This window comes from Oncorhynchus mykiss, chromosome 1, assembly GCF_013265735.2.
Source record: "Oncorhynchus mykiss isolate Arlee chromosome 1, USDA_OmykA_1.1, whole genome shotgun sequence".
NCBI lineage: Eukaryota > Metazoa > Chordata > Actinopteri > Salmoniformes > Salmonidae > Oncorhynchus > Oncorhynchus mykiss.
In genome coordinates, this window is record NC_048565.1 from 39,372,832 (window position 1) to 39,391,859 (window position 19,028).

The window sequence follows — 19,028 nt, forward strand, 5'->3', positions numbered from 1 at the left end:
TTTTTAGATAATGCAAGTTGCAGCTAGAAAGCTACCTTCGTGTGCTCTACCCGTGTGCTGAAAACAAAAGGTGAACACTGCACGCTATCCTGATCTTGCTGTAGCAAGCTAGGTATTGCCGCCACCACGATCAAAGCAAAGCTACAAACAAGACAACCGGGGTGCGTTCAATTCATTTCAACGTGTGTAGCACGTGACGGTTTGAGGTGCGTTTGCTCCCGTTTGGTGGGTGTGATCACTTGAAATCGCAAAACTCGTGCAGCACACAGCCCACCATACAATCTCTCTCTGGCCCCCATAATCACATCGGTATCAAACTGGTCGTTCAGTACAGTATCGTTTCCGTTGAATTAAACATTCAATACCGTTCTGTCGTACTGAACGCACCCCTGATCCCATGGCAACGGTGCACGGAACATTAGTTGCTAAGCAACATTGTAGTGAAAGTTATTTTTTTGCTAGCTGCTACTAGTCAAGTGACCTAGCTAGCTATGAAGTTCACCCACACTTTTCTTGCAAGTCAAGACGTGTTTTTCATTCAAAGGTTTGGGGTTTTGTCTAACGTTATTTGCTGTTAGGAATGTTCAATAATATGCGATAATATCTGAGAAGCTGTAACCAGTTACCACTTGTTGTTGTTGGTCTAAAGTTCTGTTCCTAGCTAAGTAATGTTAGCTAACTTAGCAAGCAACGCGTGAATACTAACTTCTGTGGGAATTCTCTTTTGCAGTTCCAACCAGGATGTGCCCAGCATTGAAGACAGACACAGAGATACTGGTCAGTACTATAGCTAGTTAGTTAAATGAGAAACATTTTAACATGAGGCGTTGTACAATATTTTATTACAAAGTATCCTATGCCAACAAAACACAAACGTGATTGTTGTTGTGATCAGGTAAGATTGTACTTATAACGTTACTAGTCAGGACCCGGTTTCCCGATAGCGATGGAATATCGTGTTTTAATTACGCATATTTCCTACAGAGGCAGAAGATGTAACATGCGTTTCACAAAACACCACACAGAGAGGTTTGCTGTGCGTCGTTGGAGCATGATGTGTCGATCCTGATAGAATAGAAAGAAAGGGAGCGCTGCTCTCGGATCAGCTTTCTCCATTCAAATCTTTCCTTAACATTATCATTATTTCACAAAACTGACGAGGGATCAGCTCCTAGAGAGATATAACTACCTACGGCTCTAAATATTGAGGTGGCTTATTCTAATGCTTACCCCCCCCCCCCCCCCCCCCAAAAATGCACTGAATCACCGATTTGCCACATCATTGCACACGTTAGGCTACACATCATATATTGAGACCAATCACAGACCTTAGATTGAACATGAAATGTATTTCAATATGATTAAAATAAGCCTATAGCCAACTGTTTATATGTTAATGCATAATCTCGGTTGCTTGTTTTGATTAATTGCAAAGACACTGGCAACTTTGTTTTTCTAGTCAACTTTGGTCGGAAGTTATCAGCGGTCACAGAGAGATGGGTAAATCATGTGATTTCATGTTTAGCGGTTCTACGAATAGTCTGAGGCGGGCGTCAGATTACGAACGTTTTCAAGTGCAACGTTAATAACGATGGATTTGAGAATGTCTCGGAGATTTAACGATGCTCCAACAAAGGTTCTAACGATTCTATAAGATGCTTTTGGGAAACCGTCCCCAGATGTTTTACGGTTACTCACATATTTACAGTATTTTTACAAAATGATTACAATAATTGCAGTAGTCTATCACCTAGCCTGCTAAATGCAAGCTTCATCTGATTTATTCTAAGAGGACATCAGAGAATGCCTATGAGAGACTCATCCTGCACCACCTACAGCACTATGGACTCTTTACAAGTAGGTTGGCACTTGGCAACCTGACACAATTACTGGAAACTCAAGAGGCTTGCCTTGCATCATTTGTTTACATAAATGTTACTTGGTGAGACCTGACCTACATCATTCCACTCTCTGTCAAATTACCATGCAATTTAATCCTGCAAATCAATCAATTCAAGGGCACCAGTCTTACCCCAACAAACAAGATGCCATTGTGACCTTTTATACAGTAGTTGAGCATAGTACATGAGATTGTGCTACTGCTACTCTTGCCATATTAGCCAGTTATGTAACATGTTTACATACACAAATAAAATGTTTATGCATTCTTTGCTATAAACCAAGAAAAAAAACCATTACAGAGTGCTTCCCTCAGAAATGTCAATTCTCTCCCCTCAGGCACAGATAATTATTTCCAAGGCAACCTCTTAAGACAAAGATGGAGGGATTCCCACCACCCTGGCTCAAGCCACCCAGGCACCCACTCCTCTGACAGCAATAATTCCAACATGGAGGATGAGGAGCAGGAGCCTGGCAGGAGGGCATGTAAGATGAGAGCCACAATATGGACATGCAAAAAGGACAAATGGGTCAAAATAGCGAATAAAGCTATTTTACACTTGAACTATAACAATTTACTCTTCATCTGGATAGTAGTAGGGTAAGGGTTTTTGTTAGCGGTGTATAGTTGCTAAATGGTTAAAATTGGATTTGTGGTTAAAGTGTTAAGCAAAGCCCACAAGTTTGTGTCATGGGCAGATAGTGATGACTGATAAACAAGAGGGCTGGTATACCTTGTTGTATTTCACAATAGAGCGTGATTCCCAGGCTTCTCCAATGCTGGGTCATGTTACTTTTGGATGTGATGCAGCAGTGTAATCCAGTTGATTAAAGCAATCCAGTCCACCTGCTCCATGTAATACCTTGATTACAGGATACAGAGGGCGGTGTCATTTTAGTCATCTTTTAAAGCCCTGTCATCCCAAAAGACCAGATTAGATCTCTATTGAATGCCTCCGCTAGTTACGGTTAAGCATCTTATTATTAGCGTCTACTACCATCAATCGGCTTTGTTTTTCTCAGCAGGATATATCAAATATTATACATATAGTGCATTCGGAGGGTATTCAGACCCCATGACTTTTTCCACATTTTACGTGAGAGCCTTGTTCTTAAATTGATTAAATTATTGTTTTTCCTCATCAATCTACACACAATACCCCATAATGACAAAGTGAAAACAGGTTTTTAGAAATATTTGCAAATGTATTAAAAAACAGAAATACCTTATTTACAGAAGTTTTCAGACCCGTTGCTATGAGAATCGAAATTGAGCTCAGGTGCATCCTGTTTCCATTGATCATCCTTGACATGTTTCTACAACTTGATTGGAGTCCACCTGTGGTAAATTCAATTGATTGGACATGATTTGGAAAGGCACACACCTGTCTATATAAGGTCCCCAAGTTGACAGTGCATGTCAGAGCAAAAACCAAGCCATGAGGTTGAAGGAATTGTCCGTAGAGCTCCGAGACAGGATTGTGTTGAGGCACAGATCTGGGGAAGGGTACCAAAATAAATCTGCAGCATTTAAGGGTCCCCAAGAACACAGTGGCCTCCATCATTCTTAAATGGAAGACGTTTGGAACCACCAATACTCTTTCTAGAGCTGGCCGTCTGGCCAAACTGAGCTATCAGGGGAGAACAGCCTTGGTCAGGGAGGTGACCAAGAACCCGATGGTCACTCTAGCAGAGCTCCAGAGTTCCTCTGTGGAGATGGGAGAACCTTCCAGAAGGACAAACATCTCTGCAGCACTCCACCAATCAGGCCTTTATGGCACATGGCAGCCCACTTGGAGTTGCCAAAGAGCACCTAAAAGATTTTCTGGTCTGATGACACCAAGATTGAACTCTTTGGCCTGAATGCCAAGCGTCACTTCTGGAGGAATCCTGACACCATCCCTATGGTGAAGCATGGTGGTGGCAGCATCATGCGGTGGGAATGTTTTTCAGCGGCAGGGACTGGGAGACTAGTCAGAATCGAGGAAAAGATGAACAGCACAAATTACAGAGAGACCCTTGATGAAAACCTGCTCCAGAGCGCTCAAGACTGGGGATAAGGTTCACATTCCAACAGGGCAACGACCCTAAGCACACAGCCAAGACAACACAGGTGTGGCTTCGGGACAAGTCTCTGAATGTCCTTGAGTGGCCCAGCCAGACCCCGGAATTGAACCCGATCAAACATCTCTAGAGAGACATGAAAATAGCTGTGCAGCAACGCTCCCCATCTAACCTGACAATGCTTGAGTGGATCTGCAGTGAAGAATGGGAGAAACTCCCCAAATACAGGTGTGCCAAGCTTGTAACTTCATACCCAAAGAAGACTCGAGGCTGTAATCGCTGCAAAAGGTGCGTCAACAAAGTGCCGAGTAAAGGGTAGATGTAAATGTGATAGTATGTAAATGTAATATTTCAATTTATTTTTAATACATTTGCAAAAATGTCATTATGGCATATTGTGTGTAGATTGAAGCAGATCATTTTTTTTATTTTATCCATTTTAGAATAAGGCTGTAACATAACAAAATTTGGAATAAGTCAAGGGGTCTAAATACTTTATACAGTGTAGACATTGTTAATGTTGTAAATGACTGTTGTAGCTGGAAACGGCAGATTTTTAATGGAATATCTATATAGGCGTACAGAGGCCCGTAATCAGCAACCATCACTCCTGTGTTTCAATGGCATGTTTTTTAAATTAATTTTAAATTTTTTTATTTCACCTTTATTTAACCAGGTAGGCTAGTTGACAACAAGTTCTCATTTGCAACTGCGACCTGGACAAGATAAAGCACAACAATTTGACACATACAACAACACAGAGTTACACATGGAATAAACAAAACATAGTCAATAATACAGTAGAACAAAAAAACAAAAAGTCTATATACAGTGAGTGCAAATGCGGTAAGATAAGGAAATAAATAGGCCATGGTGGCGAAGTGATTATGGAATGGTAGATGTGCATAAGATGAATGTGCAAGTAGAGATACTGGGGTGCAAAGGAGCAAGATAAATACAGTATGGGGATGAGGTAGGTAGATAGGCTGTTTACAGATGGGCTATGTACAGGTGCAGTGATCTGTGAGCTGCTCTGACAGATGGCGCTTAAAGCTAGTGAGGGAGACATGAGTCTCCAGCTTCAGAGACGTTTGCAGTTCGTTCTAGTCAGTGGCAGCAGAGAACTGGAAGGAAAGACGACCAAAAGAGGAATTGGCTTTGGGGGTGACCAATGAGATATACCTGCTGGAGCGCATGCTATGAGTGGGTGCTGCTATGGTGACCAGTGAGCTGAGATAAGGTGGGGCTTTACCTAGCAGAGACTTGTAGATAACTGGTAGCCAGTGGGTTTGGCGACGAGTATGAAGCAGGGGCCAACCAACGAGAGCCTACAGGTCGCAATGGTGGGTAGTGTATGGGGCTTTGGTGACAAAACAGATGGCACTGTAATAGACTGCATCCAGTTTGTTGAGTAGAGTGTTGGAGGCTATTTTATAGATGAAATCACTGAAGTCGAGGATCGGTAGGATGGTCAGTTTTACGAGGGTATGTTTGGCAGCATGAGTGAAGGATGCTTTGTTGCGATATAGGAAGCCGATTCTAGATTTAATTTTGGATTGGAGATGCTTAATGTTTGGAAGGAGAGTTTACAGTCTAACCAGGCACCCAGGTATTTGTAGTTGTCCACGTATTCTAAGTCAGAGCCAAACCAGAGTAGTGATGCTGGACAGGCGAGCAGGGGCGGGCAGTGATCGGTTGAATAGCATGCATTTAGTTTTACTTGCATTTAAGAGCAGTTGGAGGCCACGGAAGGAGAGTTGTACGGCATTGAAGCTCGTCCGGAGGTTAGTTAACACAGTGTCCAAAGAGGGGCCAGAAGTATACAGAATGGTGTTGTCTGTGTGGAGGTGTATCAGAGAATCACCAGCAGCAAGAGCAACGTCATTGATGTAAACAGAGAAGAGAGTCGGCCTGAGGATTGAACCCTGTGGCACCCCCATAGAGACTGCCAGAGGTTTGGACAACAGGCCCTCCGATTTGACACACTGAACTCTGTCTGAGAAGTAGTTGGTAAACCAGGCGAGGATATCATTTGAGAAACCAAGGCTGTCGAATCTGCCAATAAGAATGTGGTGCTTGACAGAGTTGAAAGCCTTGGCCAGGTCGATGAATACAGCTGCACAGTAATGTCTCTTATCGATGGCGGTTATGATGTCGTTTAGAACCTTGAGCGTGGCTGAGGTGCACCCATGTCCAGCTCTGAAACAAGATTGCATAGCGGAGAAGGTACAGTGGGATTTGAAATGATCGGTAATCTGTTTGTTAACTTGGCTTTCGAAGACCTTAGAAAGACAGGGTAGGATAGATATAGGTCTGTAGAAGTTTGGGTCAAGAGTGTCCCCCCCCTTTGAAGAGGGGGATTACCGCGGCAGCTTTCCAATCTTTGGGAATCTCAGACGATACGAAAGAGAGGTTGAACAGGCTAGTAATAGGGGTTGCAACAATTTTGGCAGATAATTTTAGAAAGAGAGGGTCCAGATTATCTAGCCCATCTGATTTGTAGGGGTCCACATTTTGCAGCTCTTTCAGAACATCAGCTATCTGGATTTGGGTGAAGGAGAAATGGTGGGGCTTTGGCGGATTGCTGTGGAGGGTGCCGGGCAGTTGACCGGGGTAGGGTAGCCATGTGGAAAGCATGGCCAGCCGTAGAGAAATGCTTTTTGAAATTCTCAATTATAGTGGATTTATCGGTGGTGACAGAGTTTCCTAGCCTCAGAGCAGTGGGCAGCTGGTAGGAGATGCTCTTATTTTCCATGGACTTTACAGTGTCCCAGAACATTTTTGAGTTAGTACTTCAGGATGCAAATTTCTGTTTGAAAAAGCTAGCCTTAGCTTTCCTAACTGCCTGTGTATATTTGTTCCTAACTTCTCTGAAAAGATGCATATCACGGGGGCTATTCGATGCTAATGCAGAACGCTACAGGATGTTTTTGTGCTGGTCAAGGGCAGACAGGTCTGGGGTGAACCAAGGACTATATCTATTCCTAGTTCTATTTTTTTTGAATGGGGCATGCTTATTTAAGATACTGAGGAAGGCACTTTTAAAGAATAGCCAGGCATCATCTACTGACGGGATGAGGTCAATGTCATTCCAGGATATCCCAGACAGGTCAATTAGAAAGGCCTGCTCACAGAAGTGTTTTAGGGAGCGTTTGACAGTGATGAAGGCTATTCCATGCAAGAAATTGCCAAAGAACTGAAGATCTGGTACAATGCTGTGTACTACTCCCTTCACAGAACAGTGCAAACTGGCTCTAACCAGAATAGAAAGAGAAGTGGGAGGCCCCGGTGCACAACTGAGCAAGAGCAAGTACATGAGAGTGTCTAGTTTGAGAAACAGCCGCCTCACAAGTCCTCAACTGGCACTTTCATTAAATAGTACCCGCAAAATACCAGTCTCAACGTCAACAGTGAAGTGGCGACTCCGGGATGCTGGCCTTCTAGGCAGAGTTGCAAAGAAAACGCCGTATCTCAGACTGGCCAATAAAAAGAAAGATGGGCAAAAACCACAGACGTTGGACAGAGGAACTCTGCCTGGAAGGCCAGCATCCCGGAGTCACTTCTTCACTGTTGACGTTGAGACTGGTGTTTTGCGGGTACTATTTAATGAAGCTTATAGTCCCTCTAAGCGCAAACCAGATGGGATGGCGTATTGTTGCAGAATGCTGTTGTAGCCATGTTGGTTAAGTGTGCCTTGAATTCAAAAAAAGTCACAGTGTCACCAGCAAGGCACCATCACACCACCTCATCCATGCTTCACGGTGGGAACCACACATGCAGAGATCATCCGTTCACATACTCTGCGTCTCACAAAGACACGGTGGGTGGAACCAAAAATCTCACATTTGGACTCATCAGACAGATTTCCACAGGTCTAATGTCCATTGCTCGTGTTTCTTGGCCCAAACAAGTTTCTTCTTATTGGTGTCCTTTAGTAGTGGTTTCCTGGCAGCAATTCAACCATGAAGGCCTGATTCACGCAGTCTCCTCTGAACAGTTGATGTTGAGATGTGTATGGACTGTGTGAAGCATTTATTTGGGCTGCAATTTCTGAGGCTGGTAACTGTAATGAATTTATCCTCTGCAGAAGAGATAACTCTTGGTCTTCCTTTCCTGTGGTGGTCCTCATGAGAGCCAGTTTCATTATATCGCTTGATGGTTTTTGCAACTGCACTTGAAGAAACACTCAAAGTTCTTAATGTTGGACTTAATGTTGGATTTCTGAATTGACTGACCTTCATGTCTTAAAGTAATGATGGACTGTCATTTCTCTTTGCTTATTCGAGACATAATATGGACTTGGCCTTTTACCAAATAGGGATATCTTCTGTATACCCTCCTACCTTGTCACAACACAACTGATTGGCTCAAACACATTAAAAAGGCAAGAAATTCCACAAATGTACTTTTAACAAGGCACACCTGTTAATTGAAAGGCATTCCCGATGACTACCTCATGAAGCTGGTTGAGAGAATGCCAAGAGTGTGCAAAGCTGTCATCAAGGCAAAGGGTGGCTACTGTGTGTTATTTCATATTTTTGATGTCTTCACTATTATTCTACAATGTAGAAAATAGTACAACTAAAGAAAAGCCCTTGAATGAGTAGGTGTATCCAAATTTGTGACTGGTACTGTATATATACATATGGTGGTAGTACGTGCCAGGTGCACTGGTTTGAGTGTGTCAAGAACTGCAACGCTGCTGTTTTGACTTACACTACTGTTGCTTTTATGTTTTTCCTGTACATAGGTATATTTTTATCATATATGTATAATTCTATCACCTTTTTTTGTGATGCAGTGATGTTTTCTATCTATCCCCCAGTCACCTTGCACCTGGGACAGGCCCTCAGGACCAGGCAGCTGGTGATAGATTTTGACGGGGAGCGTCCCATCCCCCGGCTTAGGGAGCCCCTGGACCTGTTTGCCATCCCCTCCACCCCTTTCCAGGGGGTCCGCTGGCCCATTGAGTATGAGGTCTTCAAGGAAGCCATACACCACATAGGTACATACCACTGAACTGTATATGCTGTAACAAACACTAAGTGTTGTTTTGACCTGTGCAGTGTTTTGAGCAGTCCAGAGCTATCCATTACAGAGTTCTGTTTCTCAGTGGGCTCCACATTTTTGAACTATTATACAGTATCGTGTTAATCCAAATTGAAATGTTATTGTTATTGAAATACTGTATATTGCTGTGTTCTAGAGTGGGACCCTCCAGACCCAGAGCCGTTCTACCAACCCACGGGCCATGAGAGGGCCCCCATGCCTGTCGGGGAGGAAAAGGGGAACGTGGTTTACTGCATTGACCCAGGTAACCCTAACTCTATGTCAGTAACCCTAACTCTATGTCAGTAAGGTATATAGTGGTGCCCTTAGTAGGCCTTCATTTTCTGACAGTGTTACCTCTCTCACCTGTCCTTCCAGCTCCTGTTCTTATTCTTTCCCCTGTTTAGGCACAAAGACCTCCTACTTCACCTACTCTCGTGTGGGAGGAAGCCGGGGGCCCATCAAGAGCTCCACCTCTTGTGCCATGCATCAGGACAAGTCCACCCTGGCCTTTGAGTCACGCTTTGAGAGCGGCAACCTGCAGAAGGCAGTTCAAGTGTGAGTCTACTGAGCCTGTATAACTGTTTAACCCATTTACAATTTACAAATTGTTGCTAAGTTGCAGGGAGGGTAACTGTGTGTAGGGAAGAATATTTCCTTCTCACTCTCTTTCTATCCCCCTCTCCCCCTTACACAGCGGTGTCCATGACTATGAGCTCACCCTCCGCACCGACATGTACACCACCAAGCACACGCAGTGGTTCTACTTCCGGGTCAGAAACATGAAGGCGGGGGTCACCTATCGCTTCACCATAGTCAACCTGATGAAGGCTAGCAGCCTGTATTGCCTGGGCATGAGGCCTCTGCTCTACTCTGAAAGAGCCGCCTGGGAGAAGGGAGAGGGCTGGCGCCGAACTGGCTCCAACATCAGATACTACCGCAACCAGCACCACCAGGCTGAGCAGGACAACAACACTACCACCAACACAAAGTCCCTACACTCCCTTACATGGACCGGCCAGTTCCCCTACGACTTTGACACCTGCTATTTGGCCCACTGCTACCCCTACACCTACTCCCACCTGCAGCGCTACCTCAGCCGCCTCACCTCCAACTCCGCCACCGGCGCCTACTGCAAGCTGCGGGTGCTGTGTCGCAGCCTGGCCGGCAATGCTGTGCACGTGCTGACAGTGACATCACCAGGAGGGGGGTGGATGGATAGGAGTGCCAAGCGGGCGGTGGTGGTTACAGCCAGGGTGCACCCCGGGGAGACCAACAGCTCCTGGATGATGCAGGGCTTCCTGGACTTCCTGCTAGGAGAGTCAGACGACGCCAGGCTGCTAAGGGAGACTTTTGTGTTTAAGGTCGCTGACGCACTTTGGGCCTTTTTATATTTGTAAATATCCATGTGTTTCATTTATGTATTTTACTGCCATGTGGGATAAATTACGTTTTCCCGTCAGAATTAGAAACACCCAATAAAGACACTCATGTTGATTGTTGTGTTTCTCCCTTGCGGACTTGCAGGTGGTGCCCATGCTGAACCCAGACGGGGTGGTTGTGGGGAACTATCGCTGCTCTCTGGCCGGCAGGGACCTGAACAGGAACTACAATACCCTGCTGAGGGACTCCTTCCCCTGTGTCTGGCACACCAGGAACATGGTCAAGAGGTGCGATGCGGGAAGCAGGAGGATACTCAAACAGATGTGACACAGTCATGCCTTTCTAACCTATGGAGAGGTTTGTAAGTTCACTCTGCCTTTTCTGACCTCTGACCCTGTTGCCATGGTTTTCCCTCTGTCCTTGTTGTTGCCTTGGCACCCAAGACTGATGGCTGAGAGGGACGTGGTGTTGTATTGTGATTTCCACGGTCACAGTCGTAAGAACAACGTCTTCATGTATGGCTGTACCAACAGCGATGATGCCACACAACGGCTCCATGAGAGAGTCTTCCCGCTCATGATGAGCAAGAACGCCAATGACAAGGTTCCAATCCGATTGAAATAAAGAAAATCATATTTTTTTTTACTGGATACCTGGCCAAGAAGGCATCTCCAGTATAAAACCACAGTACATTTATGTTATAAATCAAAGCTAGGGAGTCAAACACAATGTTTGTGCCCTCTTCCTGTAGTTCTCGTTCAGGAGCTGTAAGTTCAGAGTTCATCAGAGTAAAGAGGGAACAGGACGCGTCGTCATGTGGAGGCTGGGCATTAGGAACAGCTACACCATGGAGTCCACCTTTGGAGGCTCCACTCTGGGTAAGCATGCACAGGGTGTAGTGTGTGTATATGTGTATGCATGCTATAGAGCTTCATTTCCATTCTGTATTATAGGGAACAGGAAGGGGACCCATTTCTCCACCAGGGACCTGAAGTCTCTGGGGTACTACTTATGTGACACACTGCTGGACTACTGTGATCCCGACCCAACCAAGGTGAGTGGAGTCAACCTCTCACTACCACAGTGACCAAGGTTACATCTCAGCTTGTCATGTTGATGAACCATAATATGTGTGTGTGTGTGTGTGTGTGTGTGTTAGACCAGTCACTGCCTAGCTGAGTTGCGGGCGATGTTAAGGCAGGAGCTCAGAGAGAGGCTGGGCCAGGAGGTCGACTCTGATGGATCTCTCAGCGTCTCCATTTCTGACATTGAGTCCAGGTAAGGAAGGTTTTAGAGCATCACACACACACACACACACATACACCTAAATGTCCTTTTTGTGTCTCCTCCACAGTACCAGCGGCTCAAACAGCACAGAGTCTGATGGCCTGCCTGTCCATCTACTGAACCGAATTGATGAGGTGCCGTTTGAACCTTAACCTTCGTATGACCTCAGTTATGTTTGTGTACAATAGCTTTAACTGAGTCTAATGCCAACTTATTTTCTAGCAGAGCCAAGTGAAGAAGAAACACCTGAGGAGTGGTAAGGAGAGGAACAGACTGAGACAGGAGAGAGTGAGAAACGTCGACCCAAAGGTCCTCCACAGGAACATCAAGAACATAGTGAGAAGAACACACACACACAACACATTAGTGCAGCTCATCCACCAGATACAATGAAACATACAGTGGTCCCTAATACATAAAAGGCTGGGAGAGATATACAGACAATATAGCGTAATTGGGCAAGTTCGTTTTGCATTGCCTTTTGCCCCGGAAGGGTGGAGATTTCACTTTAGGAACAAAACAAACTTGCCAAATTACATTCTTCCTCCTGTCTGTTCTCTGCAGGACCCTGTGCTACCCACTGAGGACATGGTGAAGGTGAGGATCCAGGAAAAGACGGTGGCCGTGGTCAGAGAGAAGAAGAAGAGAGAGGTATGGATTAGAGAGAAGCTCACACTCTTCCTCATTTGCTTAGACAGATTGTGGCTTTTGCATTTCCCCAGTATCTCATTTCTGAAGACATGCGCTTCTACTTCTGATGTAACGGTATAGGTGCCGTTTGTGGTGAAAGTGAGCCGTCAGACAGGACGCTCCTGGATCCCCCATCCCACCACTCGCATCGGGGTCATAGGCCATGTGACCCTCTGGCAGGAGGAGTCAGAGAAGGTAATGGCTGCCATTCACCCTTCAAGCCCTACTGCATGTTGATAGTTTTGCATTGTCATTAAAGTACTGTTACAGTTCAAATTTTCTCATGGTATTTCACAACAACCTGGGCCTAGAACCCCCCCACCTCCCTTCCAACCTCTTCTCAGTAGGTCAATGCACTCTGAGCATCCCCACCCCATCAAACTTGACAAAAGGCATGAACGAGCAGTGATTGTTTTGTCCTAGTCTGATGCTCAGCATTAACTGTGTTCCAGAATGAATACCTGGATGCTGTAAGGGCCGCATACCTGCGTACTCAGCCACCTGTCACAGGTACATGGATAGACTTTTATCATTAGGAATGGATTTAGTTTTCTGGCCACGTGACTAAAGAAAAACTCTTTTTTTTCTTTCCCAGTTTACATGCAGAATGTTCAGGTTGACATTTATTGTCATGAATCTTGCCCTGTGTAATGAACACGATGGGAGACAGAGAGCTGGTTTCAAGCGCAGCAGGTGTTTATTTGTAAAGGACCACAGGAGGAGGAAGGTAGCTGGGTCCAGGGGCAGGCAGAAGTTCATACACAAGGGGTCCAAAAAGGCAACAGTACAGGCAGGGAAAAGGCTAGTAACGTAGTCTGGGAGATCAGACAATAGGTTGATAACAGGAAATCCGATAGGCTAAAGTACAGGCAGGGAATAGGCAAATGGCGTCGTTAGGGAGGCAGGCCAAAACTATCATACACAGGAGGATTAATTACAGGAAACCCAGCGCTTCGAATAGAAGTGTGTCACAAAACAAACGATTCCTCACAATGATGGGGTGCAAAGAACTGAACTACATAGTGTGTGACAATGACATACAGGTGTGTGAACAGGTGATCAGAATTCAGGTGATTGGGATCTGGAGAGTGAGCTGCGTTCAGGGGATCTATGTGTTTGAGAGTGTGAGCTGGAAAGTGAGCTGCGTTCAGGGTATCTACGTGATTGAGAGTGTGAGTTGGAATCAGACGTTACACCCTCTGCAGAGTGGCCACTTGCTGGCACAGTCACAAAGTAATACAATATTATCTTGACCCTAACCACAATACTAACCCTAATGCCTAACCCTACCCTTAAATTAATTAATTCATTTGTACTTTGCAACTGGCCCATATAGCAGAAATCGCTCAGTTCAGCCTCCAGGGTAATATTTATTACAATAAACATCCCTTCCTCAGAGGAGCCGGAGGAGGAGCGGCTGCAGTATTGGAGTCCCCAGCTGCAGTTTGGCTCCTCCCAGGCCCCGCGTCCGGGTCCTCAGCGGCGCCCCTTATCTTTTACAGCTGTACAGCAACGCGGCTTCTCTGTGCCTGTGCCCACCTCAAAGATCAGGGTTCACACCACCCCCATTCAGCAGCAACCCATGCCCTTCAGCCCCGATCACAGAAGCCACGCTGGGATGAGAGGTGGGTTGGAGCGCAGAAATAGAGTGGGTAGAATGAATGGTACAATATTTACATGAAGAACACACACCCAATATGAAGTTAGGTGTTCGCTAACTGGAAAGTAGTATGATAGTAGAATTAAAGTAGTATGACAAAGAACTGCAATCAGGAGTGTCGTCAGTGGCATTCTTTTCCACCCCACAGTTTAACAGATGCTAATCAAACATTCCAAATATTGCTATTGTAAAGATGTTCGATCAGTATTAATGCTGTTATTACTCTTGTCTTTCAGAGAGGATGCCTGCTTTACACACCAGGTAACTACAGCAAAACATAGCGGTAAAATATGCTCTTTCTTGAAAGTCGACTTAATTTATGACTAAACATACAGGACTGGGACCGTACATCGTCTGCATAAATATGTCAATGTTAAATTGGATAGTCTGTCACACACGTGTGTTTTGTGTTGGAAATGTGTCAGTTCTCCCCCAGTAGTTCCGGGCATGCAGTGCAGGGTGGTCCCTGAGTTCATCCCGCCACAAGGCCTGGAGCCCTGCCGCTCTTCCAATGTCTACCGAGCCAAGTCCCACCACCAGTGTCCACGCCCAGAGAAACAAGGCCACGCAGCCCGGGTCTCCAAACGCTACTACATGCCAGAGGCTCCAACCTCTAACACAGATGCCCTAGAGCCCCTATGGAGGAGCCCAGAAAGGGACTGCACAGCAGGTTTATCAGACGCTATGCCTGTGGGTGAGCAGGACCAGAGTGGACCTCAAGCAGCCTTTGAGAAGCCACCGAGTAAACCTGGGACAGACGGTAACTCCTACCTGCCAGACCTGAGGCACATAGACTTCAGAGGGAAAAGGTTACTGTCCTCTCCACGCCAGGCATTTTGACTTTCTAGTGCGTCTAGCATTAGTGCTGTACATAATATACTGTATATTGGTATACACAGTATAATACAGTGCATATACAACAGATGTTTATTTATGTTTCTTTCACTCTACATGTGAGAATAACTCTCTCCCTCTGAGGTCCTGCCCCAGCTATAACCCCTCTTCCCTCCATCTTTCCTCTGTAGCCATGGCTGTCTATGGGGAGACCAGGCAGGGGCTGGAGTACAGAGGCAGGGCCCCTCAAAGAGAGAGCCGCTGAGGGAGGGAGAAGGCAGGCGTGTATGTGGAGGAGATACAGCAGCAAGGCGTGTGAAAAGCAACCACAGGTACTGAGAGGGTATGCCACCCCTTGGCTTATACCAGTTTTATATTTAAGCAATAAGGCCCGACGAGGAGTTATATATGGCCAATATACCACGGCTAAGGGCTGTTCTTAAGTACGACGCAACGCGAAGTGCCTGGATACAGCCCTTAGCCATGATATATTAGCCATATATCACAAACCCTCAAAGTACCTTATTGCTATTATAAACTGGTTACCAACATAATTAGAGCAGTAAAAATAAATGTTTTGTCATACAAGTGGTATATGGTCTGATATATCACGGCTGTCAGCCAATCAGCATTCAGGGCTCGATTCACCCAGTTTATAAGGTTCTTTATCTTACCAGCTAGTACGTCTAAAAACTACAGTGAAACGCTGAACTTGCTTGCTCTCAGTGGAATGCTTAACTTGCATTCAGAGCTAATTTGAATGGTACCCATTCTTCTCAGGTTGGCCCAGCAGACATTGCAAGAGGAGGATAAACAGGAAATGGGCATTTTACCCCAGATGTCCTCGACCACCCACACCAAGATAGATCATCTGCCCCGACAGCTAGACAGTCTACGTAGGCTCCAGAAACTCAGCCTGGCCAATACCTCCAGGTTCCACTCCAGTGGGAGAGGGGGGGAAGCAGGGACAGGGTTGGATCTGGAGAAGAGGATGGTCGCCAGACCGTCAGGGTCTGCCCCTCCTCGCAGTACAGCACCTTTGAGCTGAGAACCAGGCAGGGACACACATTGGCAAATGTACCAGACAGACTGCTGATACGAACCCCTGAAGATGGGCGGAGACTATAGGAAGTTTCTGCTCTATTTTGACCACAAGAAGATGGATCCACTTTCAGGTCCACTTTCAGGTGGATATCGAAATTACATGTATTTTTGCCTTGATTGTGTGACTTTCTTATTTGATGAGTCTACGTGTCACTTTAAATCTAACTGAACTGTTTTGCATACTTTTTATAATATTTTGTATCCATTTGTCATAATGTAAATTATTTATTTTTCATTTCTCAAATGGGGGCGTAATCAGATTGAGTCACTCCCAATGCAGAAGTTATTTCTGTTAATCAAGAGACAGCTCATCATTAATCATAAAGTATCATATAACATCAGTCCAGAAAATACTGTCTTAGTATTACTGGGCAGCCCGCGTAATATTATCAAACTGTGTATGCATGTCTTCATCATTCAGACACAATGTTACTGTAGCATAAACCTTGTGAAACATAGATATTTAGCAGACACTTATCCAGAGCGACTTAAAATTAGTGCATTCATCTTAAGAAAGCTGGGTGAGACATCCACATATCAAGTGACAAAAAATATATACAGTATATGTAACTAAAAAGACAAACATTTAATCTTTTCACATCTGTACAAAAAAAATCACTGAAGGTACACATGGTATAAAAATACATCTGTAAATTGCTGAACATGTTCCACTGATAACAAAACCCTAACTTGAGATGCATGTAAGTTTCTCCTTAATCATAATCAACATTAGTAGGAGATACAGTATACACGACTCTCTTTCCTGTGTTTCCCAGTGTTCATCTCTGTTTCTGTGTGTCCGCTCAGCTGAGCAGTCAGGCGGCCCTCAGCTCCTGAATCCCATCAAACCGGAGCTGCCAACTCTCACGCATTGACTGTGAGACATGGATTTGACCCTCATCTCACGCTCCCACGGCACACCTCTTACATCTCACACATTGAAAAGTACTGCATTTATTTTTCTAATTCGTGTTGTGCTCCAAATCGTTTTGAAATTGGAAAATCTGCGACCGAGGTAAAGACTTTATTCAGGTTGGATATTCGACGGATATTGTAGTTTTCCTAACGTCCACCAACAGCAGTTAGGGACCGTCAACGTATTGACAAATCACATTTTTTTTATTTCAATAGCTCTTTAACCATTACTCCTAAAAACGTTCAAAACGGATTCTAGCTAACCTGATGGCAGAGACACACATTGCACACACTATTCTTTTGTCAATTTACATCTCGCACTATTTTAAATTATTTATAAAACATCTTGTAATTCAATAGCGCCTTGGTCATGTCACAAACCTCAAATTAGGTTCATAATGTCTACTCAGTGGGCCTACACATTGCACACCCTTTTGCTTATCCATTTGCATCTCATGAGATTTTATGATACATTTTTTAAAGTTTCAAATTTCAATATTTCCTTACCGTCATGACCTACAACCCTTTCAGAATATCCACTGAGTACCAAGGTAAAGTTTCAGTTTCAGGTTGGATATTCGCCAGATATTCACACTTTCAAACCTCAATAGCTTTCAAACCACTTGAGCCACAGACTCCAAATAAGTGTCATGATGTTGGAAACATTGCACAGGTCTTATTTTCACGATTTGGACAATAATTCACTTTTCAAAGCTAGTAAATGTGTAAATGTGAGCAGCTTTCCGTATTAGTTAGGGAGCGTAAACAAAGTACAAACTTGTCTTACATTCGAATTTCAAGAGCTCCTTGGTTCAGAATGTCTACTCAGTGGGCCTACACATTGCACACCCTTTAGTTTGTCCATTTTCATCTCACACGTTTTTACATACATTTTTCAAACTTTAGAATTTCAATAGCTCCTTGGTTATGTGACCTAATGACCTCAAACAGACTTCAGAAGGTTCACGGACTAGCCTTATATATTGCACACTCTTGTTTGTGTACTGCAATCTCATGTCAATTACACACCTAAGAAGTGTGCAGTGGACATATACCCATATTGCATAACTTTTAGTTATGTATCTTCTATATTGTTGTACATTAATATTAGTTTGACAATTAGCCCCAGATTTTTAGCAACAAAAAAAAAATATATAAATATTTTAATTTTTTTGGCTTGCCTGTTTTGCATGTTATTTTGGCATTAATATGTGTCACATATCAGTTTATATATATATATATATATATATATATATATATATAATTCAGTTAAAACCTCTACAGGATTGGTGTCCCCCCCCACGGGACGGTTGAGCTAATGTGATTAGCATGAGGTTGTAAGTAACAAGAACATTTCCCAGGAAATAGGCATATCTGATATGGATAATTCTTGTTAAACTAACTTCACTGTCCAATTCACAGTAGCTATTACATTGAAAGAATACCATGCTATTGTTTTAGGAGAGTGCACAGTTATGAAGTTGAAAATGTAATAATAAACCAATTAGGCACATTTGGGCAGTCAATACAACATTTGAACAGAAATGCAATGTCTCATTGAAACTGTACACTGCTTCCAAATTGCGCCTAACTTGAAATATTACATTTTGGCCTTGTTCTTGCGTTTAAAGATGATGGAACAAAAAACAATAAACATGTTTTTCTTTGTATTATCTTTTATCAGATCTAATGTGTTATATTATCCTACGTTTCACATTTCCACAAACTTCAAAGTGTTTCCTTTCAAATGGTATCAAGAATATGGTTAAGGTCCTTGCTTCAGGTCCTGAGCTACAGGCAGTTAGATTTGGGTATGTTATTTTAGGCGAAATCGAAAAAAAGGGTCCGATCCCTAAGAGGATTTATTAAAGCTGCATGCACACATGGTCTCTTTTTTTGTTTTTTTTGAGTAAGGTAGCTCTACCATGCAGGTGTTTCAGCCTAGCTCAGTGCTTTCTGTGGTGGTGGGGTGAGCCAGCAGAAGATACGGAGCGTTGCGCCATGATTGGCTCAGTGTTCTGTCACTCATGGGGACAGTACGTCATCTCTAAGTTTAAGTGCTTAGTAAAGGTAGACATAAAAATTATCCTGCCAACCACTATATGAAGAAGTTTAAGGAAAACATCAACTCAAATTGCTCCTT

General features: G+C 44.1%; 1 protein-coding gene across 5 annotated transcripts; it reads left to right on the forward strand.

Annotated features, from left to right (window-relative positions):
* The first annotated feature begins 268 nt into the window (after nucleotides 1-268).
* On the forward strand, nucleotides 269-18,558 carry agbl2 (ATP/GTP binding protein-like 2). 5 transcript variants are annotated; one of them, XR_005051705.1, is made up of 23 exons: nucleotides 269-544; nucleotides 731-777; nucleotides 1,791-1,857; nucleotides 2,239-2,385; nucleotides 8,789-8,968; nucleotides 9,170-9,277; nucleotides 9,420-9,570; nucleotides 9,710-10,376; nucleotides 10,540-10,682; nucleotides 10,839-10,998; nucleotides 11,147-11,273; nucleotides 11,349-11,449; nucleotides 11,555-11,673; nucleotides 11,750-11,816; nucleotides 11,905-12,018; nucleotides 12,247-12,333; nucleotides 12,454-12,567; nucleotides 12,825-12,882; nucleotides 13,770-13,997; nucleotides 14,269-14,293; nucleotides 14,458-14,792; nucleotides 15,058-15,198; nucleotides 15,647-18,558. XR_005051705.1 is itself a non-coding variant. In XM_021600828.2 (23 exons), the coding sequence occupies exons 2-23, from the start codon at nucleotides 742-744 to the stop codon at nucleotides 15,912-15,914; spliced, it is 3,492 nt and encodes a 1,163-aa protein (XP_021456503.2). In that variant the 5' UTR covers nucleotides 271-544; nucleotides 731-741; the 3' UTR covers nucleotides 15,915-18,558. The 5 variants fall into 5 exon arrangements, 4 of the variants coding, with proteins under 4 accessions (XP_021456503.2, XP_021456528.2, XP_021456521.2 ...); XM_021600828.2 differs by having other exon boundaries at nucleotides 271-544; nucleotides 14,458-14,841; XM_021600853.2 differs by having other exon boundaries at nucleotides 271-544; nucleotides 13,875-13,997; nucleotides 14,458-14,841.
* Nucleotides 18,559-19,028: the final 470 nt, after the last annotated feature.